The 17,188-nt window shown below is 33.4% G+C and overlaps 1 protein-coding gene and 1 long non-coding RNA gene across 3 annotated transcripts in view; both read right to left on the reverse strand.

Moving 5' to 3' along the window:
- Nucleotides 1-4,899: 4,899 nt before the first annotated feature.
- LOC148211068 (uncharacterized) lies at nt 4,900-6,014 on the reverse strand. The gene is made up of 2 exons (XR_015791847.1): nt 5,593-6,014; nt 4,900-5,430 (listed from the first exon to the last, which is right to left on the reverse strand). It is a non-coding gene; the product is annotated as an uncharacterized LOC148211068 (long non-coding RNA).
- Nucleotides 6,015-10,162: 4,148 nt separating this feature from the next.
- The window catches only part of CPSF160 (cleavage and polyadenylation specificity factor 160), a 58,078-nt gene continuing 51,052 nt past the window's right edge, over nt 10,163-17,188 (reverse strand). For both annotated transcript variants that reach the window (XM_022301395.2, XM_088125702.1), the window contains 6 exons: nt 15,411-15,638; nt 12,323-12,454; nt 11,917-12,093; nt 11,283-11,468; nt 10,718-11,100; nt 10,163-10,518 (listed from right to left, as the gene is read on the reverse strand). In XM_022301395.2, coding sequence (XP_022157087.2) covers nt 10,404-10,518; nt 10,718-11,100; nt 11,283-11,468; nt 11,917-12,093; nt 12,323-12,454; nt 15,411-15,638 — 1,221 coding nt within the window. In that variant the 3' untranslated portion in view covers nt 10,163-10,403. The remainder of the gene's footprint in view (nt 10,519-10,717; nt 11,101-11,282; nt 11,469-11,916; nt 12,094-12,322; nt 12,455-15,410; nt 15,639-17,188) is intronic.

Below are 17,188 nucleotides of genomic sequence, written 5' to 3' on the forward strand. Positions count from 1 at the left end.
AATTGCATCACAAGTATCATTTAACAGACGCAATTTGGATAAATTTGTGTTACTGTGGGTGGTTGATGACATTTTTTTTTTTTTTTTTTTTGGTGTGCAAGCACTTGATTTTGAGATGTTTGGTAACTAAGATTTGATGATGATAATGTGAAAGTCATAATTCAGATTCTTTCACATGTTGAAATATAATTAAGCTCAAGTGAGAAAGCTTAGCCCATGCATTTTCCAGGAGTTATTGAGTTCAATCCATCAGGCAATTCAACTTTATCAAGGTTAAACTTGTTCAATTTTTTCGAGCTTGGAAATCGGCGTGCATGCTTATATCTTTCAGTCTTGATGAACGGTCGAGCTCGAGCTGAGAGTGCCCCTTAGTTGACTTTTAGAATGTACTATTAAATGTTTGACAAAAAAAAGAGAGCTAAATTTTAAAAACAACTACCAAACTACCTATATTTGAATGTTCTTAATAAAAAAAAGAAAATTACAAAGAATGAACAGCAGCGTCCCCTATACGATTTTACCCAAAATTCTTGAAATCCTAACTTCTTTCTCCTAGATACCTCTCACTTTCTTTCTCTCCCCCTAGATACCTCTCACTTTCTCTCTCCCTCCCTCCATTGTACCCATTTCTCTGGGTCGTGGGTTTGGTCATGTGCCACCGTACGTGGAGGAAAGGTTCGTCGGAGAAGATGCTGAGGGAGGGGGTGTTCGGCTGAGCAAACATGAGTGAGGGGTGGCTAAGGAAGAAAAGAAGAGGATAAAATTTTATTTTTTCCTCTTTTAATTAAATCAAATTTTTGTATTTAATTTCTTGGTTTGGTACCATGTAAACGATGAATAAACCCCAAATCCCCAAATTTTATGGAGTATATGTTCGTTATATATTTTCTTTTAAGCACAATATGCTGGTTATATATTACATATAGGTACGAAGTTAATATGGAATATATTTTGGATATATGAGGTATATATTATATAACATAATATTTTAGTATATAACAATAAAAGGTATTTGACGGGTATATGTTCATCATACTGTACAAGGTATATATTATATAATGTTAGTCGGAAAAAGAAAATTCTTAGTTGGAAAAAAAGTACCACCTATATGACTTACAAAGAGGTATATATTATATAACCATATAACAATACAAGATAGTTATTATGTAACCCAATTAATATGCCAGAGCTAGAGTGAGAAATTCCTCAACGGTAATTGACATATATCTCCCATACGCTAGAAAAATTAATGACATAATGCCAATAAAATTTATGAAGACCGGCCATAGTCATTAATTATATTATATATAATTTACACACTAAACGATGGAGTAACCGAAAAGTATCAACTGTCACGTACCCCTTCACCATCACATCCCCTCCCCAAAACGCCTATAACTGTATCCTCCAATTAAATCAACTAATTAAATTAATTCCCTTTTCCCAAAAACCCCAAACAAAAATGCCAAAAACATTCTCAATTCTCCACAAGAAACTTGAAGAACTCGAACTTCAACTCCACCATGCCCTCTCCCAAACTCCAACCTCAACTCTCTCCCAAGAAATCCAACAGAAGTTTGTTTTCATGGCCAATCTCCTCTCCGCCGAGGCCGCCTCCTGCCCGACCGAGCCTCGACATTTGAGCCACATTGCCCGCCGCCTCTCGCAACTCGAAGCCGCCTTCCGAGACTTGGGGGAGGGGGAGGACTACTTTCTCGACCATGTCGACGATTCGTCTGCTTGCTCGTGCACCGAGTCATGCCTAAACGACGAGAACGAAAACGAGGACGAGGCAAAGAGTTGTTTGGAAGGGGATGATGGAGATGGTGGGGAGTTTTATGAGTGTGTGGTGGAAGAGAAGGAAGATGAAAAAGAGAGGAGAGAAATTGTGGGAATTGGAAAGCTAATTATTTGTGGAGCCATGGCCAGTGGGTTTCTCATTGGTATGGCTTTAATGGGTGTTGCTGTTTTCATTCAGTTTTCTGGTTATCTTCAACTTCAACACAATGGAGGTTTTGTTACTCCAACTTAAAAAAAAAAAAAAACTACTTTTACTTGAATTATTTTTATTTATTTGTTATTTATATGGTACAACACTTGTTAACTAGAATTGGCTTTTTCAATTTGATTTGGTTTTTTGTTGAACAGTTTTTTAATATTATTCTGTTATTCATTTCTTAATTTTTGGGATGTTATATGTGTTTAGTGTTGGTATTGGTTATTGTTTAATAATTTGAATTATTAGTAAATCTTTTTGCAATTATACGATAAAGAATATATATATATATATATAATAAAAAATAAAAAATAAAAGTACTGTCATTTTTAAGAATTAGTATTTTTGTCGTCGATTGCAATTTTCATATAATTTGCTTGTATTTGATAGAATTATTCATATTTTGTATAAAATTTATACAAATTTGTCTTTTAATTTACATTTACGTATAATCCAATCTTTTTTTTTTTGAACGTATCATCTAATCTTGTTTTAATAGTTTTTCCCCCTTTGCATAAATTTTGTTAATGTCAACTTTTTTTTCCCTCCATCTAATTTAGTTCTAAGATTCTTATTTTGAAATTTAAACTGCAAATTTGTATTTGTATTTTTAGTTCAAATAACATGTGAGGTTGAAGATTCGAGCTCCTCCTCCAGTTTCAACTCTCGAAAGTTTGATTTAAATTATGTCATTACTTTGAAAGTTTTATTTGATATAATTTTGTAAAAACGAAGGAGAAGTATGATTGTTATTTATAATTCAGCTTTGAAAAAAATGTTTGTCAATAATTTGGGTATAGTTTAGTAGATAAAATATCTAGATATTATCATTTTGAAAGTCGATAGTTTAATTATTTACCCAAACTAAAAAAAAGAAAAAAGAAAAAACGGAGGCAAGTACAAACATCTATTATCATCTACATAATCAATAATTTAATTCTTTACCCAAACTAAAAAAGGAGGCATGTTAAAAAATAGCATAAAAATAAATACGATAAGTAACCTTTTTTATCTTTAAATTTTGGACAACATATCTCCTCGTCTCTAAATTTCAAAATCGTACTATTGAACCCAGCAGATAATGAAAAGATTAAATTTTAGTCCAAATTTTTTCGTTAGTAATTTAACAGATAACTTACGATATGACATATTTAATAAAAATAGTTGACACGATAGCTAATAAAGTTAATATAATAATGATAAAAAGAAAGGATTATGGGCATACATGAGGCATACCTGTTGAAAAGTTGACTGCTAAGTTCTCTTTGCTCATATATTTGCATGGCCAAGTAACTTTAACCTACAAAGTTTCAAAAAAAAAAAAAAAACTTATAAAGTAAATGGTAATCTTAGGCAGTTCTTGAAATACTAGTGGGATGTGATCTATTTTTCTATGATGCTTTCTTTAATTATACTGGCATGTGTAATTAAAGGATAGGATTATAGTTTTCGGATTAAATGATTGTGAAGATGATTTCTTTGATACCTATAGCAATGAATCAATAATCATCGAAAGATTTAGAAAATTTACCGAAACAACAGAGTAGTCTAATTGAACTAAATATGTTTCTCAATCTTTTTGACTTGCTCATGTGGGTGGAAACGATTGACAAAAAATAAATAACCAAATATAACATTTGGACTAAGGGTGAAGCTGGTAATTATATCTCTCCCCTGAAAAATGGTTGAAGCACGATTTTGGCTGAAAAAACGATGATTGACGAATTCTTACATATTTTATGACATTTCATAAATGTCACGAAAAATCGAAAAAAAGATTTGCAACCGCCTAACTATACAATATTTGGTGTCAGAAAACAGATAAGAATTAGTTTTTAAGGTAAGTGGTCATCGTAGGGTTTGAACTTATTGTCTCTCAAATTAACTCTAACCTCCTTGGACCAAAGCCAACCCATAGGTGGCCATCATAAGTAACCAAAAAAAAGTTACAACTGGTTTCAAACTTTTTTTTTCTCTTTTTTTTTTTGGAAAAGAAGTCTTTATTTTCTTTCAGGATTTTAGGGTTGCAATAAGTAGATATTTGAAAACCGTTTTGTGACGGTTGAAAAATGTCATTGTTGAACTTTTCCAACAATGAAGAAGAACCTTGTCCTTACCACTAAATGATAAGAACCTCGTCCTCACCACTAAATGATTGACAACTTTATTCAAATAATATTAAAAACGTTTCATTCAATTAAAAAGATTTCTTACGAGTCCTTTGTATTTGAAAAAGTGTATGTGAAGCTTGTGTCATGAGTCCTTGGTATTTGAAGAAGCGTGAAGCTCGTGAATAGCTATGCTTAGGTTAGTTAAACATTAGTCTTTTTGGATTCTTCCGGCAACACATAAATTTGGACAATGGGCGAACCCGATCCAGTAATATCGCATGAGTGAGGAAGGACAATACCACTTGTAAAGCTCGTCGAGTGTGCGATCACGACAGGACTAGAGGAAGAAGCTCCGACTAACTCCGTGTCAGCAGCCGCGACAATTGCTTCGTTGAATTATTCGGAGGATGCCTTATATTATATCAAAAGATAGGTTGAAGGCAGTCGGGGATGTCTAGTACCTAGAATTTTCCCTTAAACAGGACCGGTCCCCACTAGAATCAAAATCCTTAGTTGGATCGCTACCATGTGGAGGTTCGATACAATACAAAACACCCCTGTTATTTGCGTTTTCCAACCATTTTTTTTTCAGCAAACATCACTTACGTTATTTTCAAGTTTCATTTATTTATATTTTATTTAGCGTTTTTGGCTCGACTTTGTGGATGCTATTATCCAGTAGCTTTATTGAAAAATTTTTACCATTCCAGTTGAATGTCTTTCGGTTTTAGGTATTATTTCAGCATATTATTTACCACGATTTTTTTAATTTCCGGCGTGAGTATATTTACATTCTTCACACAATACTAAAGTAAAATTTTATTAAATAACATGTGACGGCCTCGACATCCAAACTAAGTACCAACAATATTAAACCAGAGAGACTAACTCTATACAAGAAAATAACACACTGCAGTAAAAATTCATCTAAATCATCGAAAACAAACATTGAAAAAATTTATTAAACAACATATGATGTTTACCCAATCCAAATAACTAATCTATCAACTTGGGTTGAGGATGCCATGACTTTCTTCCCAAGCTTGGTGGTGGCGAGATCAACGATAGACTCCTCTTCATTCTTTAGGACGCGAGTTTTCACACTGCTCGAGTGTACTTTGGATAAACTCCGCTTCCTTAAAATTAGGTCCGATGGAGAATGTAGCAATAATTTGAGGGAGTTGTTGAGGAGAAAATGGATATTTTTTTGACGACTCGCGGATGAAGAAAGGGGACTGGGAGCAGCATGGTAGACGAACCACTTTCATCAATTAGATATATCCTTAGTCGTCTAACCCAGTTGTATGTAAAAGAAAAAAAGAGCTGCAAAAATATGGAAAAGCAATAATAGTAAAGAAAAAAAAAATTATGAAGCACAAAATAGTTGAGGGGAGCCAAAGGAAGATGAGGCAAAAGAAGGAGTGCTCCATTGCTTCTGGCGAAGAAGGAAGAAAGATTGTGGAGGTATGAATGTGTGAAACTCACCGTTTTAGAGGTTTGCTGTGGCCACGCGACTCCCGCCAAGCATATCAGCTAGCATAAAATGTCTCTTTTTTCTACCTTTGGTACTAAACTAAATATTCAATTTCCTAAAACTTCAGTAGCCAACCTCAGTCCCCTTTCTTCATCCGCGGAGTCGTCGATAAAATATCCATTTTCTTCGCAACAACTCCCTCAAATTATTTCTACATTCTCCATTAAACCTAATTCTAAGGAAGCAGAGTTTATCCAAAGTACACCGGAGGAATCCACAAGTGTCATGGTATTTATAATGGAGTTTGGGATTGAGATTGAAATTTGAATTTTGAAGGTGTACGGTTGGACTCCACGTAGGCATTTTCCATATGAGGTTAAAGTCCATAATTAATGTGGACGGTTTGGTCTTTTGGTTGAAAGAAAGAAGAAATGAAAATTCTTTGCTGTAGAGAGAGAGAAGTGGGAGTGAATTGGGTGATAGAGGGGATGGTTTTAAAGGAAGAAGGAGATGGAGGAGAGAGGAATAAGAAAGAAAAATAAAAAGAAATTGCTTAAATTAAAATAAAGGGGAATTAGGTGGAAATTAGTTGAGGGAAGAGAAATTGAATGATTATTATGGTTTAGGTTGGAATTAAGTGTATATGTTGCATTAACGCATGAATAATTTTGTATTGGATTGTTATTTCTCGTGCAGAAATTGTGATGAGACAGTTTATAATGCGAATCTTGATTATTTGTAGGTAGGATTTGTGAATAATTTATTTCATAAGTTTTTTTTTTTTAAATATCTAGTTTCGAGAAATTATATATTATGTATGATTTATCATCTATGTTGAGAATGAAAGTAGATGTGTTGTTTTGAAATGTTTTATAATTTTAGGGAAATGTTTTGAAGTTTTTGAAATCTTATTTAGAAAAAGAGATTTTAATAATGATTTGAAAAATAGAAATTTATGAAGGGTTTTGGAAACAAATAATTTTAGAAATGATTTGAAAAAGTTCAGAAAAGAAGAATAATTTCAAAACAATTTGTGAAATTGAAAGTGAAAATCCAAAGGCACCCTTACACCTACCTTCATAATACTTGTTTTATAAATAAACCAACATGTAATTATTTACTACACAGTGAATTTTAGACTTTCTTTGGTAACTTTTTCAACTCAATATTAAATATCAAATCTCTTTCTCTCTCTCCTAAAAAAAAGTATAGAAAAGAAGGAAAGATATGATCCTCTACTTCACATTCGAGCCCTCGTGTGTCGTGTCGAGAAATAAAAAAAAAATAAAAAAGAAGAAATTAAATGCTTCACCATCTACAATGACACATACAAGAGAAGAGAGGAGAAATAAAATTTTAGACTGTGTGTTCAATAACTCATGTCATGAATTGCTTGCTTATAAAGGGGAATATATGCCAAAAATTGATAACTAAAAAAACAAAAATAAATACAAATAAATAGGGTTAGTAAATGAGAAAATGAAATATTTTGCCTGCATCTACACTTTACTCAGAGACAGAGTATTCCAAAAATAGGGTTTTATTTGGTGAATTAAAGGAAGCTCTGTGAACTCATCAATTGGAGGTGTCATGAGTTCCATCCACATGTATTTCATTTTGAGTTGTGTTAGAAATATGGTATTAAATTACCGACATGAACCTAACTCAACGATAATTGACATGTATTATTTCATTCAGGGTTGGAAGTTCGATCTCTCATATCTCCAAATTATTGTACTAAAAAAAACATGGTATGAAATTTTCATGCATGTATCTATGAGTTCGGGATCGACTAATATTATCTTGCACGAAAATCGACAAAATACAAAAAAATATTGTTAATATATTATACTGTTAGGTGTAAGAATTTTTCCTAATAAGTATGGTTATAGATGCTAAAAATGATTTGTATTCAAGAATGAATGTGGTAGGTGGAGATGGATAGGTCATTATGGATAAGTGGACCACTGAGTTTTTATTATTTCCCGAGGCTGAAATACATTCTAATTTAGTTATTTTTTAAACAAATGTTTTTCTCCTTAAACATTTTTTTATAAAAATATATCTTTAATTAACACAATTTCTTAAAAGCGATTTTAATTGCTAGTTTTTGTTTGGTCGCAAACTAAGATATCAAGAATCAATTTAATCATGCTTCAAAACATCAAAATCAATTTTTATTAATAATTTAAGGATATGTTTGGGATCGGAATGATCCTGGTATGGTCAAAATTACTTTTGTCATCATCAAAATTACTTTCATTTTCCATTGATGATTTTGAAAGATTAAAAATTTGATTTTAGGAAAGTTTAAAACCATCATAAATTGATTTTTAAGGTATCAGTAATTTTAGAAAAATCAATTATATTTAAATAATTTTTTTTTTCAAAATCACTCACTGTACCATCACTCGAGCGTTACTTTTATGTGGAAGTCTTTAATCTTCTAGAAACATTATGACGCCTCATTTATTAGCTAAACCTACAATTACACAACGATATAAAATCCATTTATAGTTCAATTGATTTAGATACTCAGTCAAGAGGTCGTGAGTTTGCCAACTTGTTTTTGTACTTGAAGAAAACCGGCTAATATTCTACCTAATAAAGTATTCCTCCCTCTTTACTGTAGTCTATAATGAGAGCTAAATTTTAATATTTTTCTTCAAATTTTAATTAATAAAGATTTGTTAAAAAATACTTGTTTAAATAAGTTTGATAATTATAGTTAAAAAATGAGCGTAAATATGTTATGAAAATAAATAATTTTGATTATTTTTTATATTTCAACACAATTTCTATCCATTAAAAAAGATAAATTTGTAGGGTAAATATATTAAATAGTTTCTAATGTTTTAAAATTTTCACCATTTTTTTTTCAAAGGAATAAATTGTCCTTAATCTTTTAAAACACTCAATTTTACCTTTGGGCCAGGTTTCCTCCAAGAGAATGGGAATAAGAAACGTTGAATTAAAATTTTCATTTCCTTAATCTTTCATACAGGAATCAATTTCGGCAATACTTTAAAAAAATGGAATATTCTATATTTTCTTGTATGGTCAAAGAAGAAGAGAAAACTAATTAACAAGATTGTATAAAACTAACATTAAAAAAAAAAAAAATGGTTGCCTCCCCCTTGTGCAATTTTCCCTAAACAACAAAAATAAAGTCTGTGTTGAAATACAAAATTGGTTTGGTTGGGATCAAAGTCAATATCAATACGAGCTTAGCTCGATGTTAATTGGCACCTACCTCCGACCAAGAGGTTGTGAGTTCGAATTCTCCATCGTATTTGCTGTATTAAAAAAATGGTTATTCTTAAGTATTGTAGATATTGCTTTTATTTCATTAGTAAAAGCTTTGATTATCGTAGATGTTGCTTTTATTTCACTAGAAAAGCCGTCTACACAACCTCACCTCCAATTCTTAGCATATTTCTTGCCTAATTTTAGTTTAATTTCTAGTCCTTTCTACATCAACCTTTTTATCAATGAAAATTTTCAAGAAAATGTAATTTGTCTTTTCCATAATTCAGAGGAGAACAATAGAATCTCTACTACGTTGTTGGAGTCTATGGTAGATCTTGAGAATTTTGTCAGTATATTTTTCTAAATTTTGTCTGCTCTGATTTTCTTCATCGACTTTGGGATTGTTACAACCAAAATGTACGAGATTGAACACACGACCTATAGATCGCAAAGATGGATATATAACCGCTCTCCAAATTGAAAACATTATTCAAAACAGGTATAACTCGTTCATTCAAACATAGGAGTTTTTTTTTTATTTTTTTTTTATAAAAGCTAGATACATGTTGTCTCTCGACCTAATGGATGGCAAAAGAATTTTTAACGTATTATTTTTGGAATAAAATTGAACGTTAGAATATTTTAAAATTATTAATATTATTTTAAAAAAAAGTTAAAGTGACATGTTTGGTCCTTAAATTGAAATTTAATTTTTAATTGATCTGTGAGGCTTGGGTTTAGTTTCTAATTAATCATTGAGTTCAGTTGACTCTTAATTGACCTAACAAAATGATGATGTGGTAATTAACGAAGAGATCTCTCAAATGACTTAATACTCTGTTGGTTGTTAAAAAACTTGTTAATTCTCTTGGTAAATTACAACCTAGTCAATTTGAATTATAAATCGGAGATGAGCATAGAGGAAGGATTATGCTGTTGTTGAAAGAGTGCACGAGAAGAATAATATATTAGTTACCACATCATCCTTCCCAAACAAGTCGATTGAGCAATTTGCTTATGTGATGAGGTGACGGGTTAGATCAACTAACGGTCCACTAACCTCAGAGATCATTTGGGAAACCAAATTCAAACCTCAAGAACCAATTAAAAACTAAATTCAAACTCTGGAAACCAAACATGTCACTTTTGAAACTTGAAAGGTCAAATTTAAATAATGACTTTTTAAACTAAATGGCCATTGAAAACAAGTTCAAACCTCAGGGACCAAAAAGTATATCTTGCTCGTGAATCGATAACTTCATATACTTGATGGACAATGCACCAATTAGAGGCTAAGCATCTCGTTGTACATATAAAATAATCAACAAGGAATTTAAAGAAGATGCCATGGCATTGAAGTATCAAAACTTGAACATTCTTGTCCGATACTATTGGTAGATATATGACTTAGACTAGGATGGATACAACAGCTCTATCACTATCCGTTTCATTCACTTAATTTTACATAGTAAAAAACAAAAAAGTCTAAAAAGCTGAGAATTAAACCATCACCGTACATGATTTTTTGATCTCCTCCAATAAATAAGCAACTTCATTGTGATTATAATTGGAATCACAAGAAACTTGTTCCCAGAGAGAGGTCATTTAAGTTGGAGAGAATCTGCGAACGAGTAGTCCCAATTTGGTGAGCAATTTCAAGCTGCTCCTCCAACGGTAGCATTTCATAGCTGCAAAATACAAGCAAGCAAGAACAAAAGCCCATATTAAAATTTCAATTTCTCTTGGGAGTTCAATCATATAAGTCTCCACTTTAAGCAGTACAGATAATTAATATTCACAACTAATATTAAACCTAGTCCTTATAGCTCTCTGTCTTGAGCAATGGAACATATTGAGGCAATTAGAAAACTTTGGAACAAAACTTACTGGCACAGTAATTCACAATCAACTATGCTGTCTGGGCCACGTCGATGAACCTTTCCATTTGAATGAAACTGGCGAAAAGACCTTGGATTTAAACCACCAACATGTGGAACGGCATCAACAAGCTTTTTCTGTAATGACTGCAATCTACGAAATGTTAGTTCATCAACTGGTGCAATACAACCAATACTTCCATCAAGGGTGCCGAATAACAAAGCGAAGCGATTGGTCTTGTCTGAAACTGTAGTACTTGTTCGGTCTGAAGTGGTAGACAACATCTGTAACCGTAGAAACTTTGTCACATGAGCACCCACATGAAATTCAGCTCTTGATAGAAGCTTCTGCCCTTTCCAACTCTCAGTCGACTTTGGTGCATAATAAAATATCTGTTGTGGCACATACAAAATATTCCGGTAAATAAGCTATTTGACATATCTCATGGATCCCACACCATCATAATATTCGCTTAGGAACAGGAGACAAGATTAAAAAAGAATGTTACTTTATTGTAAAGGTTAGTTTACGCATTGGAAAAAAAGGCAGTGTAAAATTCAAATAAGGTGCTTACCTGAATATTCTTTTGATCATCAGAGACGGTAAGACTAAGAGTACTTCCATCAATCAGAAATTCTGTTGCATAGCAATCAAGGGAACCAAAATCCTTCGCCAACAAGCTAAGTTGAGCTCCTTGTTCTTTCCAACTTAGAAAATAAATGCTCTTGTGTATATCACCAAGAAGTATGAAATTCTTGACCTGCAGCAGTGGCCACATCATATACATACACTAAGAAGAGAAAGGCTTGAGGTATAGAAAATGTAAAACTCCGGAACTTCAGATAGTTAAAATGCAGCTCTTCATCCATTTGGATTATAAAATTTAAATATTATCTGGATTTATCTTTCCTTTTTCTGCACCTCCATTTATAATTTAAGAGAGACTACCAAAAATAACTTCCAATGAATAAAATCTTTGCAAGATAGCTCAACTTTTTTGGAAGTAGTAACGGAAGATTGTAAAGACAAGATCCAAAGCTCAAGTCTGTGTGTCACAAATTTCTTCCGCATTCAAAAACTTAAAAACATTGCTTGTATTATCATTAGAAATAAATTTGAACATTGATAGAAAAACTAAAGGTCATCTGCCTAGGTTTAACATCTAAGTATCATATATAAGAGAACATTGATGAGAAAGTAGAACGTACAATGTTCAAGCTCACAACATATAAGGGTGGAACGTCATAGAACGCGATACCATTCAACTCTGCACCAGTCCACTTGTGTAAAATTATTTTAGGACCAGAAGCTATCAATAGATGACCTTGCAGAGAGGCTAAAGCAGAAATAGCACCCTTCAACTCTTTCGAGTAAACCTCTGAAACCTGAAAAGGAACGAGAACAAAAGATTGAAATATGGATGAGCAAACACTGATTTTTTTCCTTTTCTTTTTTTTAGAAGTTGCAACGTGCAAGTCTTTAGATAAGTGACCCTCAGAACTTTCTTTTTCTACACTAGCCAACAGAAAAGGAGAAAAAAGATTAATGATTCATGTAGTAAGCCATAGATAACAATAAGATTAAAGAAAGTTCAGGAGACATTCATAAATATACCAAGGTCTGCGAATTATCAATATCCTTTCCAACAGAAAATAAAAGCACTCTTCCTCTTGCAGCAACATCCTCCCCTTGCACGTATGCAGTTCCAACTGCTAAAAGTGTTTCATTCTCCTTTGTGGTTGTGTTCTACAAAGAAATTATCAAACGTGAAACTTTTTTATAAAACCAAAACACTGAGGTAGAAAGTTACAGAAACCAATTTATTGATTTAAGGTAAAGGTACATACTGAGGGATATTCAAAAGCTCCCTAACAGTTCACCTGAGTACAAGGTAGACAAAAATGCACCTCTCACCCAAATCTATCTTCCCTCTATATGCCGGAAGAATTCACATGTAAACCTCAATAATTAACTAAGAATCTTGGGCCCCATACGTTAAGTAGACCCTCCTGCACTCTCTTACGCTAATACACTTTCGTAACCCAACGTCTATCATAAAGCTACTTCAAGAAGCAAAGTACTCTTCAAATTTTCCTTTCCTAAATTGCCCATATTTATGATAATGGTTATATTATCTTTATTCTCAGTCTTTCTTGTCTATAATGGTCATCTCCTATACCACAGGAGCTTCTATTACCTTCCTAAGAAATATAATATTCTTTTGTTTATCGTTAACTTGGTATCCTCATCACAAAGACCCTAGCCACCATTGGAATCCTAGCTGCCACAAAAATCCTAGCCACCATATTATTCTTTTTTAGAAAAGAAAACAAACTTTTCATTAATAATTGAAAATATACTATCTTAGCCACCATGTTTTACTAGTGCAACCTAATTTAACTGTCTTTTAGCACAGTGTACTTCCAAGTATATATTGGAAGCAAGATCTAAATTGGAAACCAGCAATTATGGAGATAAACTCTATGTGAAATATATTTGGAAAATATCAGACTTACGAAAGGTAAGTGTAGAGACTAAGGTTGGAGATAATCCAATGTTATGTATTCTCATTATTAAAGTCTATATATACACACAAATATACAAGGTTGACCTAATCCTATAAGGAGAAGGTAAAGGACAAATTAATATTAATACAAGAATATAAAATATACTAATATATACTCTAACACTCCCCCTCAAGTTGGTGCATATATGTTAATCATGCCCAACTTGTTAGACAAATAATCTATTTGTGCTCCATTCAACTTGTGTTCTGTGATTTTTGATATCATTGGGATCACCTCAAAAGTTACGATTGATTTCTTCTCAGCCATAACAAACAAACTAACTTATTTGAACAAAACGACAGAATCAGACCAAACCAAATCTGAAGGTGAAAAGGGAAATCGAACCAAACCAATTGAATTGAAACAAATGAACCGAACCAAAACCGGTATAATCAACCAAACCGAACCGGAATGTGACGAACCAGACCGAACCGAACTTGAACCGGATGAACCAAACCACTTGAAACCAAACCGGTTGAACTGGACCGCTTGAATCAGATCAGGTGTTTTCTGAAACCAGAAACCCTAACTGCTACCCCACGACAACCAGAGGGGCGAAGGCGATTGGCGGTGATGGAAGCGCACGGCGACTGGCGGCGACAAAGGTGCAAAGGATGGCGAGCGAAACCCACGAATAGCAATTGGAAAACAGCAGCGGCGGCGGCGGTCGACGGTGGTCGGTGGCGGCAGCGTCGGTAGCAGTGAGTTGAGTTGGATAGCAATGAACAAAACCCTAAGGGACAAAACCCTAATGGGCACAAAACCCTAATGGGCATCAAAACCCTAATGGGCACAAAACCCTAATGGGCATCAAAACCCTAATTGACACAAAACCCTAATGGGTACAAAATCCTAATGGGCAAGAAACCTAGAGCTCTGATACCATGTAGAGACTAAGGTTGGAGATAATCCAATGTTATGTATTCTCATTATTAAAGTCTATATATATAGACAAATATACAAGATTGACCTGATCCTATAAGGAGAAGGTAAAGGACAAATTAATATTAATACAAGAATATAAAATATACTAATATATACTCTAACAGTAAGAAAATGGTGGGACGTAATGGCTGTTTACTATAAAGTGCAGCTAATAATAGTATTTTTACAAGGCCAGATCAGTAACTTAGGTTTCAGCCAAACCCATGAGATTGATTAAAAGATCTCTTGTTGCTAAAATTAGTTATATCTGTCTCCTACTACATAGCCTCTCTCCTAAACTTTGCTTTTTGTTTACCTAAGAAAGTGGATGATTTCATTTCTGAAGGCTTTGGTGGCTCCGTGCTCAAAGGAAAAGCCTACGTCCTTTGGAATCGTGCTGCAAGGGCTCTACTATGATTTCTTTGGAAGGAAAGGAACAGTAGACTTTTTAGGGGAAAAAAGACCCCTTTTGATTCTTTCTGTGTAAATATTAAGCATATAGCTTCTTGGTGGGCTTCTATCACAAGAAGAGTTTTTGTAACTATGGCTTCCTTTTTAGTTTACAAAGTTGGAATTCTGTGATTGTATAGATCTTTAACCCTACCCTTTGCCTCTAGGTTGTTTTTGTGTCTTGCTTCGGGCCCTTGTTACTTTTCAATACAATTCCTTTGTTTCTTATAAAAAAAAAAAAAAAAAGTTATATCTGTCTCCTCTTTTTGTTTTTAATTTAAATTTTCTCTTTCACCAACTTGACATGACCAATGCTTTTCTCAATGGCGATCTTGAAGAAGAGGTTTTAATGAGTCTATGGAACATGACTTGACTCTCATTATCATTTCATATTCTACAGTTACATATATATAGTTACATATATATACGTAAACATGGCTGTCCATAATCATTGTCATAATTAAATTACATGGACAAAAGTTTAATAAACTCATGAACCTGAGACATTGTCATTCATTTAAAATGTAACATACATGTTATAATGACAATTAATACACATGAGCTACCATATCTTTTCTTTATTTGTAGATGATCTTTTTCCAATATAAAAGAGGTATAACATTCTTTTTCATTCATCTTCAACTATTATCAACGCATCACACCTATCCTTAGATCTCCATAGGAAAGAGCTAGAAATTTGTGGTATAAAGGATCACTAGGAATAACTAAAAAGGGAAGGAAAAAAAAGAAAGAGAACTAACCAACAGTGTAACAACGCGAATGGTAAGAGCATTTTCAGAACTCTGCATAGCAATTGTAGCCCTAGTCTGCCAAGGGCCACCAGATTTTTCAGGTTCCAAAATCCGAATCTCAAACTCTTCCACAGAGTAAGTTTGCTGCAGCTCATCAGCACTCAAGTTATGATTCTCAACTTGACCAACATCTTGATCAACCATTGATGAAAGCACTTGATTCAATGGCTTATGAACCTGCAGAAGATATGCCGCATCACTGTTACAGCGTAAGTTTGCTCTTCGACGCGGAAAATATAAAGTAACTAAATTAAGCTCCACAGTTTGCAACTCATTAGTTGAGAAATGTAATTGGCAGGGGTAAGGGTAACGTTCATAGTATTGAAAAGGAAAATTCTCTATTTTCCCAAATGATGAGTTGTTCACTTAAAGGAAGAATCACAACATGAACAGAGAACGAAAAACACATTCCAGCTACCAGAATTCCTAATTCACAACTAATACAAACAGGAATAAGAAATATGAAGAAGCAAAAAGAAGATAATCAAAAGATGTACCCATGTAAGAATTAATATTTGAATAAAATGGCAACAAATCTGCTTTCTTCTCCATCACTACCCTCAAGCAGATGTGTAATATTAGGCATCCTTGCCATTCTCATAATCTTATAAAGAAGTTTGCATATGGTACACAGTGAGGATACAAATTACTTTCACCTATACTTGCTCCGTTGTTTATATAAATAAAAATTTCTTCTGTCGATATGATTTTCTCGATCATGTTTGAACTGAGTTCTATGCATGTACAAAATTCTCATAATCAATTTGATATTTATTTTCTTTAACAAGATATGAACTTCTATGAAAAGATAATACAAACGTTCAAAGAATACAAACTCCCAAAGGGAGTGAAAGAAAGAAATGTAAAGCTAATAAAGAATTTATCTCTCTAGTTTCCTCCTCCCTTATATTTCTTCTAGTAGCACACTTCCAAGAATGACATACCCAATCCCAACAATCAGACACCAACCCTTTCTAATTAAGAACCACACAATAAAGGCTAGGAAATTGACTGTGCAATGCTAGCCCCAACCCACATATCATCCAAAAAACTGTCCTTTTACCATTGCCTAATTCAGTGATTTAAAAAGCTCGAGACGCACTAAGACCTCTGGAGCTTAAGCGCAAGGCGCAAAAAGAAGTGCAGGCTTTTTTTTTCGCTAGGCGCACTATATATAAAACATATAAAAGTCAAATAAGATTAAAAGCCATAATAAGTCTTAGCATAAAGAGTCAATGCTCCACAAAAACATGATTTAAAGGGCGTGAGACGTTGGGAGGGAAAAGAATCGGTAAAAAATTTGAATGTTATTGTTAAGATACTTTCCAAAAAAAACAAATAAAATCTTCTGTTATAACAAAATTTTTTTTTTTTTAATAAGAAACCAAACTTTTCATTGAGAATAATGAAAACAAAACGGATGTACATGGGCACACAAAAACAAAGCCCTAAAGAGGGAAGCCAAACTAAAGAAAGGACCTACAATCCAAAAGAATATGACCTAACTGATAGTTACAAAACAATTTCGAAACAGACCCCATAAAGAAACATTAAACCTTATGAGGTCCCAAACAAACTCCCACCCTCTTTTCCACCCCCTGAAAATTCTATTGTTTCTCTCCAACCAAATCCCCCACATGATCCCAAAGAAACCCGCCTGCCAAAGGAAACTCCCTTTCTCACAGAAAGGAGAGGACATAAGCACCTCCTCCACCATCGATCCCCAC

The sequence above is a fragment of the Momordica charantia genome, assembly GCF_013281855.1.
Source record: "Momordica charantia cultivar OHB3-1 chromosome 6 unlocalized genomic scaffold, Mcharantia_2.0 BLBB01000006.1, whole genome shotgun sequence".
NCBI lineage: Eukaryota > Viridiplantae > Streptophyta > Magnoliopsida > Cucurbitales > Cucurbitaceae > Momordica > Momordica charantia.